We start from the raw sequence: 15160 nt of genomic DNA on the forward strand, positions 1-15160 counted from the left end.
AATTATTTCAGGTTGCTGCTGTCAAAAAAAGTAAACACTGAAAAGTCAAATAAAAATTCCTGTTGCCAACAGTTACACCACAGTGCAAATAGCAGACGGCCTATACCTTTATTATTAACCAACTGCTTGGATCTGAAGCCTGTAGAAGAGTTGACAGTTGAAAAGTTGATGGCTGTAGTAGAGAAGGCCATAGCTCCCAATTCTTTTCTCCTTTTACCCGTTGAAATATCATCAGGAACCTCCAAATTCTCAGTACTACCTGTCCACTGTCCTCCTGCTAGGACCATGGACTGCACCAGGTCATTCATGGCTGGGATGCAAATGAAAGCAAATGAATCAGCATGGTTAATGTACTTGCTCTTATTTCTATTTTGTATTATAAAGGTTCTGATTATTGTCTATGGATTAATGCAAGTGAAATAAAAAACTAACCACAAGGTCATTTGAATTATGACATGCATTTAGCTGTATGAAATGAGGAGGCCAAAGCTTGATAAACTTCAGTAAATAATTTTATCACCCTCCACCCCCTTTAAAGGTAGGAAAAGGAATTTTACTCTGTACAACTGCCTTTTGAGCAGTGATGTGCAATATAATTAGAAGCCTTCAAAATGTGGTTTTGTGGTGACAAAAATGGAATGAATAAAGGTAAGATGGAGAGCAGTTTTTTTACAACATCACTATTGAAAATGATAAAGAGTCCTTGGTCAGAGCAGGTTACTGGAGAAATTATTCATTTTATGAATCAAATAAGTATACCACTCAATAAAAACCTGAAAGAGAGGATATCCAGTGACAGACATTTAATGTGATCAATTACCCATTCCACTTAAAAAAAGAAAAACCAGAGTATCAGTATATAAAGAATGACAAACATTTTCAAGGATTACAGGCCATTTTATTTATTTATTTAATCCTAGTTCATTAAGAAAATAAATACCTAATGCTAAAGGTTTTGTTATATTTTCTTTAAGCAAATTTCCTTGGGAAAAAATCTTTATGGCATATAAAATTAAAGTTTTTTTTCTGCCAACTTTTAGAAAGCACTGGAAATTTGTAAGTATATTACATGTATGACTAAACATATGCATGTATATGTATAAATGAACATACATATAATGCAGATTCAGTGCCAGTTTTGGAAAAAAAAAATTCTTCCAGCTCCATGGGTTACAGGAAGACTGCACTTTGCAAAATAAGAAAATTGGCACAGTCCAGAGAATGGTTAGTGAAAATTAGTAATGGAAGCCAGTGTAGTCATTTGAAAGAAGCTGAACTGTCATAAAGTCTTACACATGGAACGACGGTAGCAGGCCTTCATTTTGTCTTTATCCTTCGGTCTGTTCCTCAAAAAGGGCAGTCTTTTCAGTGCAACCACTTTAATGTCAGAGCATGAGAAAAAACAGAAACAGAAAAATGAAAGAAGAAAGGGAGAAGAACAGATGGGAGTTAAATGTTGAAATTAAGGACAGAAATGAATGTCTGAGTTTCAGCTATGTAAGCTACACTAAGGCTATTATTCTCGTGCTGCCAAGTGATTATGAAATATGAAGTATGTACTTTGATACTTTAAAATACTTGGAGAAGCACTGAAGACAATGATGAAAAACATATACTTAGAAAACCTGGACTAACTAAAGTCCTATAAATACAGGAAATGATAAGAACTACTTACTGAAGGAATAATTTTTCTAGTAAAGCTGTAAAGATAGATAGACCTATATCACTAGGGCCACTCTTGGTGGACCAGGGAGCGTACGTGACAAAAATGTAGAGGGCTCTTCACTCCTCTGTTTTAACTTTGTTTTTGTCATGCCAAGTGGCATGTGGGATCTTCATTCCCCAACCAGGGACTGCACCTGTGCCACCTACAGTGGAAGCACATGGAGGCTTAACCACTGGACCACCAGGAAGTCCCTATTTTCCTTAACTTTTTAAATTATAAGGTTTTATTTTAGAAAAAAATAATTTAGGAAAATGTACATCCTGTATTTTAGTAAAATACCTCAACAAAAACTAACGTGTTCCAGGATGTTTAAAATAACCTAAAGAAATCTGATGCATTATTTAGATGCACCACAGAAATATATGTTCTTCTAAGACAAGTCTTTCAAAAGATGGCATGAGCAACTATGTTAATTTCATTCTGCAAAAGGTTGGCTGGAAGAAAAAACAAAAGTATTTTGATAGAAGCTTTTAAGCTCTGATAAGCCTAAAAAATAAGGAGGCATCCTAAAAAGCAAGCAAAAATGATAGAAAATTATGTATTTATAACATTTTTAGATATTTTGAAGGGCTTTGGGAGTCAGTTTATTTAAAAAATCACAGCATGACACAGGGAAATTATCAATATATGAATGAAAATTAGGATTATAACTACAGTGGGAGTCATTAACATAAAAATTTAAGTGTTCACTTAGAGTAACATTCTTAAGCTATACTTTAATAAGATTTTAATGGAAATTATATTATTATACCTCTTTGGAGATGCAATTTAAGAGGCAGGGAAAAAACTCACATTGAGATTTAAAAGCGTATTGCATACAGCCTTAATAGCTATGCTCTTTCTTAGGGTTTGCTCTTATCTTATAAATAATAAAAAGCTCTTTTCACAAACTGACAAGTATCACTCATTAAGGAGAATGCAAAGGCATACAGCTTTTTAACTTACTTATTTGATTGCTATTAAGAATAGTCATGACTCATTTAAACTTTTTGTTTCTAGGTCGGAAAACACAGCTGTTTTCAATGATTAAAAAGAAATGAACTGAAAGCAATGTAAAAATGGACACTTAGCTAAAACAAAGCTGAATGGTTGCAGCATGCACATGTCTTGTTTAGATACTTTTTCTGTTTTCAACTGTTTTCCATAGACTGCTTTACTGACAGACAGACATTCTTCCAAAATGGAAAGGATAAAAGGAGTTTTATATTTGCCACTGGTGGAAAGTGATCGTTCTTATGGCAATTAGTTTGTAGACATACAATGTTTGCTTCCCAAACTATATTGAAATTATGGGAATATTAGAATGGTAGGGTTTTCTGCTTATTTTTAAAATTCTAAAGCTGAATAACTGCTGGGAAGAAGAGTATTACTTCCTTCTGATTTTTACTCTGGATCTTTCCAGCACAGAGTATGAAGGAATGATAGACTGACAATTTAAAACAAGATGACCTTAAAAAAGACTGTTGTACCTTTCTTGTGTTATTTTCCTACTTGAATTATCTTCCTTTAATTGAAAAAATTATATCTACCCATGACCATTTCTCATTAAATCAGATGCCAGATATTTTATATCCAAAGATAGTAGATAAAATTGAATCATCTGGCACCTTTTTAAGGAAAACTTGATAATCTCTCTACAATACTTGGAGGTTTCATGTAGGTCTGGCTAACAAGACTAACCTTATGAGAACAGATAGAACTAAACCACCTTCTTATACACAAACATACTCGTATGTGTGTATATATGAATATGGTACTCATGTGCGTGTATCTGATTTTTTTTTGTTGCTTACTTGTGGATTCTAGTTCTTAGGGTGCTACAGTTGCATTCTTAAATATAGCCTATAATGAATGTCTAATCTCTTACACTCTAAAACACTGTCTTTTCAGAGATAATTCCCCTGAGGACAAAACCATGTCTATACAGTTTTTTGAGTGTTTTTAGAGCTGCCCATACAAAGTCTATCCCTGGGGGAAGTAGTGGCTGCTTTTGCCTGCTATTTACTTCTAAAGACTAATATTGAAATGTATATATTAATACATACAAATGCACACATATATATAGTATCTATCTTGTACCTATGTCTTATGTATAAACATACACACTATATATGCTTTTAAATTTAGTGATTCTGGTGAGGGTGTGAGTGGATTCAAACTATCCTGTTTACATATGTTATAAGAACATTGCTAGTAGTCACATTCTCCTATAACTTCAAAAGGCCTACCACCAGATTCTTTTCTTTCTCTTAAAATATTCTTCCTTAGGCTTTTACTTTGCTCTTAATGTTTAGCTAAGCACACTAGTAATGAAATCAAGAGAGTTAACTGTAGAGGTCACATTATGATATTACACTTCAGCATTTGAAATTTAAAAAATTAAATCACAAGTTTGTACAAAAACTTGTATCTCCAAATCTAACTGAACCTTTACCAAGCAATCCCTCAATAACTTTTATAACCTTCAATTATTTCTAAATCATTGAAAGACATTCTCTTCCAATTCATAGCAATTTTTCTTTGCTTCCTCCCCCTCAATATAACTTTTTTCCAATTTGATACCATCAAAGTATGATTAAAACCTCATTCTAAAAAGACTTATTACTCTATTTAGTTACAAATAATTATGAAAATGACATCTTATAAATATTTCTCAATTGCTCCTCATAATCTCCCTGTGAAGTAGGATGCAAAAGTAAACGTCTTGCCCATATTAACAGAACTAGCAAGTGGCAGAGGTATTCTGGCTCTCATTTCACTGTTCTTTCTATACTATTTTACCTTCCTGGTCAAATGATGGTATCTCTTTGTAATTCTCTAAATACACAATAAAGAAAATCACATGGCTATGCAGTACTGCAGTATGCAATCAATTTTAAAATCATATGGAGTTAAAAAGAAATGCATTCATCAGACATTATCCCAAAGGACTGTGGAAGCTATTTAAAAGAAATCTTTAGTAAGGAACTAAATCAATTCTAGAGATCACAAATGTTTAAAGAGTTTAAGCACTCACTGCTGCTTTTCTTGGTCCCCAAAGTTTGGCCATCTTCTAAAGAGTTTGAACCTACTGAAGAACTATCTTGACTATCTTGATGGGGGAGTTGAAGAAATCCTTCACTGGAGTCTGAGCGGGTTGGTGTTAAAGTTAGTGATTTCTGGCGTTCCCGATTAACGTCTTTCTTAGACTTTATCAATTTTCTCATTTTTAGAGTAATCCAGTTGCCTCTCCTAATAACATAATTTTTAAAAGTCTTATCAGTTTAAAATTCAGCATACAAATCCCCCTCAAAATCTTTTTTTCCCCAAAATAAAAATGAAAAAAAAAAAAAAAACCCCAACTGGATAATAGTACCTTCTAGGAGGAGATGGGTCATAAAATTTGTATTGATCCATAATTTTCTCTTCTAATTTCTCCTTTTGTCGTCTTAATTCATTTAACTTATCACTATAAAAATAAAGTTACATTTAGGACGTCATATTTTGTACAGTTATGAATATTATTTGGATTCTAAAATCTAACTTCTCCCCAAAACACAAAGAAATACAAATACCATAGTTGACAACTAAGAATTTAATAGGCAGTAACAACAGAACTGTTTTCAAGTTTTTCGTTGTCTTTTAATTTACAACTTACTTAAATAAAATGACATAGGACTTAGAATCTCAATTTTCAACAGGATTTGTCTGAAGGAAATCGCCTATATTACAACATTATCATGACAAAAGAATTCTCTCAACATCTTTCTACAGTTATTAAACAACATTATATGCATAAATACACTAGATTCACCACAATTTACTAATAATCAAGCTGTCGATTCTATCTTTCACATCTCTCTTGTACTTGATCTTAACTACCACTGCTTGTGAATTACTTTTCACTAGATTATTGCAACAATCTTAAAACTTATTCCTTGTCTCTAATTCTTAGAACCTCCAATCTATAATGTCATCAGTGATTTAAACAAACAGCACGAATCTGATCATATTACTGCCCTGCTCAAATTTTTCAGCAAGTTCTCTGTACAGCAAAGAAAAACTTTTGTGAAGTGGCTCCTGAGTGTTTAGTCACTTCTCTGCTATGCCTCCTTCCACAATTTTGCTCCAGTATGAGCAATTAATTTTTAGACCATATATCATAATCATAATACAGTTTCATTACACCTCTTTGTCTCCGCATTTGCTGCTCTCTTGGCCTGTTACGCCTCCTCAGGCAAGTCTCAGCTCAATCATCTTTAAAGTCCAGCTTCTCTTGTAAGCTAAGGTACTTCTGCCCCTCTATTTGCTGTATTTCTATGACTTCCTATAACATACCTTCATTATAGAAATTATTTTTACTTCTTGTTTTATATTAATAGATCATTAAGAGCTGGATCTATATGTTTTCATTTTAGTATTTCTAGTTATTAGCATACTGCCCAGAACATAACCATTAAAAAAAATACTGAAATAACATTGAAAATTAGGAAAAATTAGCATTGCATTTTCTCTGCCACCAGAGTAATATTTCAGAGTGAAAAGTTTTTTGGTACCTACATGTACTGTCTTTGTTCAACATGGAAAAGATCCTTGCTTTCCATATTCTGCTCCAATAGTGTTCTGTTCTGTAGCATTAATGTCTGAATTTGATCTAGTAGATGTCGATTTTCTTCTTCTAAATTTCCTTTCAGTTGGCTCAGTAACTGTTTTAAACACAAACATTTATTTTTAAAATATCAACATTTACATTTGACACAAATCCCCTAAAGCATATGAAAAATATAAAGTATTTCACAAAGTTTCTATCTTCTGCCAGTAAACAATCAGATGGTTGTCCTTTGATTAGAATTAGTGATTATTTTAGTAATAATGACATCTAAACTACTGGGTTATGTGCAAGACATTTATGTTTTCTTAATTCTCAGAAACACTGGGTTTAACATATACTAAGCTATCTACTTCCAAAACCACTGCTGTCTTTCAACCGTTTTGACTTAGAGTTCAAAGCTAGATATATATCTCTGGCCTTCTGTTTAAATAGCTATAAAATGCTAAACAAATTAGTAATTCTCTAAATCTTAACGACTCCACCCATCTATAAACTGAAGATCACAACTCTCATCCCCCAAGACTGTTGCAAGGATTAAATAATATATGTAAAGTAGCTGGTGTCATGCCTATGGCACACAGTAGGTACTTTATATACCTCATTCTTCCTCTAACCATTGTTGTCAAGAAACCTCAAAAGTTTGTGTATAATTTTTTGGCTTGAACCAAGGGAATCAGGTAATACTGTAAATTGGTGGTCATATTACTGATTATTACTGGCAGTTAGGCTGCCAGCATGATTTCAGCTGCTTCTCTGTTGTTAGCAGAAACTAGAAATATGCTTCAGTTAGGCCAGAGGTTCCAGCAGAAGTCAGAAAGCCCAAAGCACTGACTGTCAAAATTTAATATCACTTGTAGAATACATTTTTAAAATAAAGATTTCTGGGTTCCAGCATTAGAATTCAGCAAGTTTGGATTTTTTTTTTAGAGTTCTGTACTTTTTTTTTTTTAAGCCAACAACAACCCCTTCTCAAAAAAAAAAAAGACAAAAACTTGCTCAGAAGGTAAAAAAGCAAATAGTATAGTACTATGAATATGCATAACTAGCCATCTAGATGTAACAACTGTCAATACTGTGCTGTATGTTTTATTTATTTATATGCTGTTAAACTGAAACGTAACACATGTGAGAGATTCACTGCAAAACTGAATGCAGTTTTCATCCCTGTGCCCTCTTGTGCTGTGACTTCTCACTTTTCCTATCAAGAAGCGGAATCTATTACTACTTCCTCTCTTCTTGACCTGGGAATCCCTTTGGCTAAGGGAAGGAGGCAGAAGCGATGGTGTGAGAGTTCCAAGCCCAGGCCTCAAGAGGCTTATGTGTTTCCACTCAGGTTCCTGGAATCCCCTTGAAGGATAAGAGTCCACACGGCACAGAAAAGCTACACCAGCTGGGGCCACCTTAGACCAGCCAGCTCGCAGGGTGCATGCTGGCTAACTGCAGATGCCCGAGCAAGTCCTACTAAGGTCTACTCATCTTGGTCCACACATCAGTGCAGATCAGCACATCTGCTCAGCTGATCCACACACTCAAGGGCAAAAGTAAATGTTTACAGTCCCTTACCACTGAGGTTCTGTGTTTCTTACACAGCATTACTGCATTAGCAGACAACTCATAAAACATATACAGAAAAAAGAACAAATTTTTAAGTGTACATACAACTCAGTGAATGGTCATAAAGTGAACTCATGAGCGAACCAGTACTCAGATCAAGAAACAGCACATCAACTGTATTCCAGAAACATCTGTTGAGTGCTCTTCCAATTAGCACACTTCCCACAGAGAAGTCTCCAACACTATGGATTCATTTTTCCATTCCCTTCAAACACGTTATTATATGACTTAATCCCTAGCCAAGGGCGGGCTGATTGTTGGGACAATCATTAAGGTAGTCAGGGCCCTTTTCTGATTTTTCTTGAGCAGTCTTTGAGACCACCAGTGAGATGCAGGATCTTACCAAGACCAATTATGGCTAGCTGTCTCATTCTCTGGATCTCCCATGTTAAATTTCTGAGTAGTTTGTTCTTCTGTGATTTGCCCTGTCCAGTGTTTCAGGCTACCTTTGACAACCCTCCAGTAGCAAAGCTGCTGGTTTCACGGCATGCCTCTTGACTGAACTCCCAGTTATGGAGAAAGGGGAGGAGGAGACTCAGAATGGGAGAAGTCACATAATAAACTGTAATTCCTACCAAAAGCTGAGAAGTTTTTCTTTAATTCTTCTCAATTTGTTGTATGTCTCAGAGTCCTAAAAGTGGTTGTTTTATATTTTTTTCCAATTCTGTTGTTTCCAGGAAAGTTGACTTGTCATGTTCCTTTTTTCTTTCTGGCCATGTTGTGCAGCATGCAGGATCTCAGTCCTCATTTGTCATGTTCTTCTGTAAGTCTGGACTTCCCTGGTGGCTCAGATGGTAAAGCATCTGCCTACAATGTGGGAGACCCGGGTTTGATTCTGGGTTGGGAAGATCCCCTGAAGAAGGAAAAGGCAACCCACTCCAGTGCTCTGCCTGGAAAAATCCCATGGACGGAGGAGCCTGGTAAGATACAGTCCATGGGGCCGCAAAGAGTTGGATACGACTGAGTGACTTCATTTCACTTTCTGTAAGTCTATTACCTCTATTATATTTTATTTAGATTTATAAATGACAAGCAGAATGAAGGTTCCATAATTTCTGAACTTTGTTGCATAATTAAATATATATGATATCAAACTAATTTTTCCTTCCATTAGTTTGTGATTTCAGACAAAAAGCTTTTAAGTATTACCTTCTGCTACAGTCTCTCCCTTTTTACGACTGATGCTGAAGCTGAAACTCCAACACTTTGGCCACCTCATGTGAAGAGTTGACTCATTGGAAAAGACCCTGATGCTGGCAGGCATTGAGGGCAGAAGGAGAAGGGGATGACAGAGGATGAGATGGCTGGATGGCATCACCGACTCGATGGGCATGAGTTTGAGTAAACTCCAGGAGTTGGTGATGGACAGGGAGGCCTGGCGTGCTGCGATTCATGGGGTCGCAAAGAGTTGGACATGACTGAGCGACTGAACTGAACTGATTCCTAATTTCATTTAAGGGTTTTGCTTAAGTGCTGATTTTCTAAGTTTCAAGAAATTCAGATGGTAAGCTATACTCAACTTTTAACGATTTAAAGACCAATCACAAAATATAAGAATTGTAATATTTAAGGCTTTCAGCATTCTTTTTTCTATTTCAAAACTTCTATCACATTATCAACTCATCATGGGAAGAAGCAGAGAATCATGTTAAAAGCACAACTGTATACATAAGGCAGATGTCACTTCTGTTCTAAACTTCCCAATAGCTCCCCTGTTTTATTCAGAAAAGTATTTTACAATGGCCTACAAGGCAACATGGGCTTCCCCTGTGGTGCAGTGGTGGTAAAGAATCTGCCTGCCTATGTAGGGGATGCAAGAGATGCAGGTATGATCCCTGGGTCAGGAATATCCCTTGGAGTAGGAGATGGCAACCCACCCCAGTATTCTTGCATGGAAAATTTCACAGGTAAAGGAGACTGGTGGGCTACAGTCCAAGGGGTTGCAAAGAGTTGGACAAAACTGAGAGCACCACACACATAAGGCAACGTATCTGGCCCAGGCAATCTCCGAGCTCATCTCCTACCACTCTTCTCATTTGCTCATTCCGCTCCAGCCACACTAGCTTCTTTTGAGTGTTCCTCAAACATACCAGGATTCTTCTGGCCTAGATTAACTGTGTGGGCTGACTGCCTGGAAGGTTCCTTCCTCAATATCCACATAACAACACACTAATCTCAAGTTTCAATTTGTATTCCTCATCTACTCTGGCAGTCCTTATCCCCGGTTACCTCTCTCCATTTTTACTTGTACATAACTTTTATCTTGTAACATACTATATGTGTTGCAGATTAATTTTCAGAATGGTTACAGCAGTATTTCCAGTCCAGGTGCTCTTCCAGAATCTTGCCATTCACCATCAAGAGGCTGAGTCTCTCTTTCCCTTGAACCTGGGTGGGACTCTGCCTCAGTGACTAGAATGCAGGGGAAATGATGCTGCACGTCTTCTGGGGCCCGATCATTAATACACAGATGCCTTCGGTCTGGTTCTCACCACAGTGTGGGAAAGCCCAAACCAGTCCATGGGGAGAGATCACAAGAGGAGGAGACTGACACTTTCAGCTGATGGCCAGCATCAACCACCAAACATGCAATTAGCCTTTCAAATCTTTCAGCTGAGGGCCCACATGTAAGTGGAGGAGACAAACTGGCCCCATTGTCCCTGTCCAAATGCTGACCCACAGGCTATGAGAGATAATAAATGACTGTTTTACACTACTGTATTTTCGAGTAAATTGTTATATAGCCATATGTAACAAAACACTGAAACACTATATATTTTCACTGTGTATTATATTTATTGTCTACTTCCTTCCACCAGAATATAAATTCCACAAAGGAAGAGATTTTTCCCTTTTTGGGTTACTAATACATGCCAAGTGGTCAGTAAACATTTTTTCATTAAACAAGGGTTTAATTTCTCAAAGTATCTGAACATCTAAGTTTAAACTAAGATGTAAAAATTGTTGAAATTAAAGAAGAAGGAGGTTTTTCTGAATTATTTGTGAATTTAAGTAATCCCTGACCAAATTTTTTAGAAATACCTCATGAAACATTAAACATACTGCTATTGTCATTATGATGGTTTACCTTTTTAGGCAAGTCTTAATGCCTAAAGAAAGGAAACAGCAATTAAATTTGTTAAACTCACCTCACACTGGTTATTTAGCTTGGTGGATGTGATGTCCAATTGTTGGTATTGTTCTTTTAACTTTGAAAATTCCGCTTCTAATCTTGTTTGTTCCAGTTTCGAATTATTTAAAAGACTTTTCAAGTTTTTATGGTCAGTTTGCAAAACTTCAGTCTCTTTTAAAAGCTGATTATATGTATGATTCAACCTATAATTGGAAATGATAGAAACAGATTCTCTCCATAGCTTTCATTATAATTTACACAATGTGAAACTGCTATAAATCGCATTTAGACATACTTTAAAGAACAGAAAAGATTCTCTTGCCAGTGACTAAACTCATCTAGAATCAGTTCCAAGTCTGTAAAAACTAAATTAAAAAATTTTTAATCATTAATCAGAAAATATTTCACTTAAAGGACAAAGGAGAAAATAACCAATCCAGTATTAATTAACCTAGAGAATTAAAAGATTTTATAATTCAATATGAAAAATAAAGAAAAATCAGATCAAACGAATAATCAATCCAGTACGAGACATGGTAACCTATCAATCTATTGCCAGATTACTAAGATATACATACTAAAATCAAAATTCTAGTTATTATTTCTGCAAATTATTCATAATTATGCAGTCCTCAATTACTAATGACAAATTTGGGATTTTTTAAAAAAATCAAACTATAGCCTTATCTGTCCTTTCTACTATTACACCTTTAGAACAAGGTCCACTGACCTCTAAAAGAGAGATCAGCAAATTCTTTCTGTAAAGGACCACAGAGTAATAAATACCTTAGGCTTTATGGGTTGCATGCTATCTATAGCATGCTCTTCTTTTTTGTTCCCCATCACATTTTAAGGTGTTAAAGAGTGTTCTTTGTTTGGGAGCTGTACAAAGCAGGCTGCAAGCTAGATATGGCCTGCTAAGTTAGCTGTAGTTTACCAACCTTGATCTTATGGCATTAAGATCTGGAACTCATACAAGGTAGAGAAAGCCAAACAAAACAAACTTTTGCTCACCAAGATATTTGCTCACAACCATCTAATAATTTATTTCAACTCATTTCCTAAAGGATTTGAGTCCATTTATAATAATTACAAATAACAAAATAATACATAAAAAAAAAACTTGGTAAAAAAGTAAAATGGCAACACCAGAAACATCCAATAAACACTCCATCAGCAGGCTGAATCCATGTATGAATGCATACCATGTGTGTAACAGCTGTGTAAACCTCACAGAGGCATACAGATGACTACTTAATGCTTTAAGGAGGCAGAGATATAAAGACAATATACAGTGTCCTGAATATCATCCCAAAGGCAGATACTAAAATCAGCTCTTGAAGAGAGTTTTTTTTACACTGTCTCTCAAAGCTGAGAACATTAACACTGAAATGCAATTCAGAGAACATAATTCCAAAGACGCCAAGATAACCTAGTATGTGTAAGCAGCTTTCTTGTCTTAGCATTATCTAAGATTAAAACTTAGGTGATTTAGAGAAATGAATAAACTATTGTTCTTTAGATTAAGTCTCCACAAATATCTTTTATTTGTGAAAGAATTCTTCCAGGTTTTACTTAAAGCATTTTCTTTCCTGAGAACACAGGCATGAGTGCACAAAAGCTGGGTAAGAAACCAAAGTACTGAGAGACAGAAAATACTCTACTCAGGCCCACTCTTCCCCTCCAAGACTGCATACTGGGTGAACTGCAATCAAGTTCATCAAGCTCAATTTCTTCTTATCAGTTAGGTTGATTTCTTTCTCTGGAGACTCATCATTTATGTATATGATTAGATTCTGGAAGGTCTACTCAAGTTCACAAACTGCCCCAGTTTGGTTTGAATTCCAACAAGTAAAAAGGTTAGGTTCAAGATGGGATTTCCACAGTAAATGCATTCCCCAGTGTTCTACATGTAATAACAACAACTGTGTCCTTGTGTCCTATAACTTGTCACAATTTGGTCTTCCACTGTTTATACTGTACAAATACATGCTCCTTGATTCTAGCTTGGTGTTAAGATTATTAAAGTTAAAATCCATCAGTACAGAATTTCTCTTTGTTAACAACTAAATTAAAAACTACTGAGTATGAAAATGGCTCCAGAAGCTTAGGGATTTTTTTTTAATAAAAGAAACGAAACAGATGTTTAATTTTAAAAATCAACTGCATTAAATTCATAATAGGATAAATACTGAATGATCCCCATTTGAATTATGTGTGCTTTTAGCACTTTCACTAGGGTAATGTAAATACAATAAACAAATGTTCAGATAGTTTAAATTTTTCAAAGGCTTCTAAAAATTTTTTGAAAATGTACCCTTATGAAGTAGGCTGATTACCAGTTGACAAGTTTTGATTTTGCCAAGGCTTCAAATTAAAAAATTGCCCCATGGTAATATGAGCCCATTAATATGTAAGACAGTCAAAAATAAGACTACAAAACCAGTTAGCCAGAAAATGACAAGGCCACTCACTTGTAGCAACTCTGAAAGACAAGAATTGTGATACCAGACTAGTAGAAAGAAAGATATAAAGAATCAGGTTTTGCTACATTCTGTCTCAATCAAGTATGCAAATGCAATCAACATACAGAAATTTTGTTATATGTTGTGGCTTAAAAACTTAAGTAGTTGAATAAATCAAGAGAAACAATCATAGAAAGTTCAAGACCCACGTTCTTGTCTGAATCACTCGTATAACTAGCTAAATGATGCTGTTGGGTAATTTACGTATTACCCTGGGGTCTTTTTTAAAAATTCTAAATTATAGGTAGTACTGTAAAGGGGTAACATACCCGTTGGATATAATGAATAAATACATAATTATATATATATACATATTTATTACCTATCATTTTCACCACAAAGCTTCTTGAATTCTGCAGCTACAGTCTCATGGTTTTTGTTTTTAAGCAGCATTTTTTCTTGTTCTACTTTCAATGTTTTTTCCAAATCTTCCAACTGTCCTTTCTGCTTTAGTAACTGATTGTAACTGGAAAAAAAAATGTTATGCATTTGGTTTATAATATTTCCTCAGGAAAAAATGATTTAGAAATAATGGAAATGAGTTAATTTAATAAATATCACATAAAGCATGTAAGTTTATAAACACTTCCTATATAAATTATCTCAGATCTGTTTAACATGTAAAATTTATTACATTATTCCATTCAAATTGTTTTCTTAAATTGGTTTTAAGGTAACAACACAAGAAAAGATTATAAATTACCGATCTTCAAGGTCTTTATGTTCCACCTCAAGATTTTTGTGGGCAGACTTTAGAGTTCCATGTTTAGCAATGAGAGTCTCATACTCTGAAGCCTGCCGTTCATGTAGAAGTTCCAGCTTTTCATGATCTTTGACCAGAGAATCATAGAGAGATTTCAGATCTTCTCGCTCTTTGATTACAGATTCATTTTCATTTTCTAAAGAAGACTGCTGGATTAGGAGTTGTGCATTCTGGTTCATAAGTGAGGTACTTTGGGAATTAAGGGTGGAATTTTCAACCTACAAGAATGTATACTGTATCAGACATCAGAAAAATAGTTTATTTTATTTATAATTCTTTTAAAATAAAAGAATGTTAACTTTAGGAAGCACTAAATAAATCACAACAGATATATTCATATTATACCAAGAAAATTTGGATTTTAGAGCCCAAAAAGTAGCTACCATTTAATTTTTATTTTTGGTAGGTGTTACATATTATGAGGTATGTATCACACATATTTTTTGAGTTGAATTATTTTAAATGAAGGTGATTAGCAACAATTCCATAAAAGTAAAAAAATTAAAATGCCAGTTTATCATTTTCTAGAAGTTGACAGTTGATAGAGCTGAAAAACTACTTGTGAAACTCAACTGGTAATTTTCTCAAGTCTAAATTAAACCGGGGCTTTCCAGGTGGCTCAGTGGTAAAGTATCCACCTGCCAACGTAAGAGATGCAGGAGACATGGGTTCACTCCCTGTGTTCAGTAGATCCCTTGGAAAAGGAAATGGCAACCCACCGCAGCATTCTTGCCCATGGACAGAGGCGCCTGGTAGGCTACAGTCCGTGGGGGTCACAAAGAGTCACACACGACTTAGCAACTGAAAA

At 35.1% G+C, this 15160-nt stretch overlaps 1 protein-coding gene and 1 long non-coding RNA gene across 5 annotated transcripts in view; one reads left to right on the top strand and one right to left on the bottom strand.

Annotated features, from left to right (window-relative positions):
• The window catches only part of CCDC88A (coiled-coil domain containing 88A), a 112326-nt gene that overhangs the window by 10162 nt on the left and 87004 nt on the right, over positions 1-15160 (bottom strand). For 3 of the 4 annotated variants that reach the window (XM_070478449.1, XM_070478446.1, XM_070478443.1), the window contains exons 20-27: positions 14293-14570; positions 13912-14055; positions 11081-11267; positions 6266-6411; positions 5082-5174; positions 4743-4957; positions 1294-1377; positions 107-310 (exon numbers count right to left, since the gene is read on the bottom strand). In XM_070478449.1, coding sequence (XP_070334550.1) covers positions 107-310; positions 1294-1377; positions 4743-4957; positions 5082-5174; positions 6266-6411; positions 11081-11267; positions 13912-14055; positions 14293-14570 — 1351 coding nt within the window. The remainder of the gene's footprint in view (positions 1-106; positions 311-1293; positions 1378-4742; positions 4958-5081; positions 5175-6265; positions 6412-11080; positions 11268-13911; positions 14056-14292; positions 14571-15160) is intronic. The other variant, XM_070478450.1, reaches the window with a different exon arrangement.
• Positions 6407-9501, top strand: LOC139038978 (uncharacterized). The gene is made up of 2 exons (XR_011492075.1): positions 6407-8915; positions 9046-9501. It is a non-coding gene; the product is annotated as an uncharacterized lncRNA (long non-coding RNA).

The sequence above is a fragment of the Odocoileus virginianus genome, chromosome 2 (assembly GCF_023699985.2).
Source record: "Odocoileus virginianus isolate 20LAN1187 ecotype Illinois chromosome 2, Ovbor_1.2, whole genome shotgun sequence".
Lineage (NCBI taxonomy): Eukaryota > Metazoa > Chordata > Mammalia > Artiodactyla > Cervidae > Odocoileus > Odocoileus virginianus.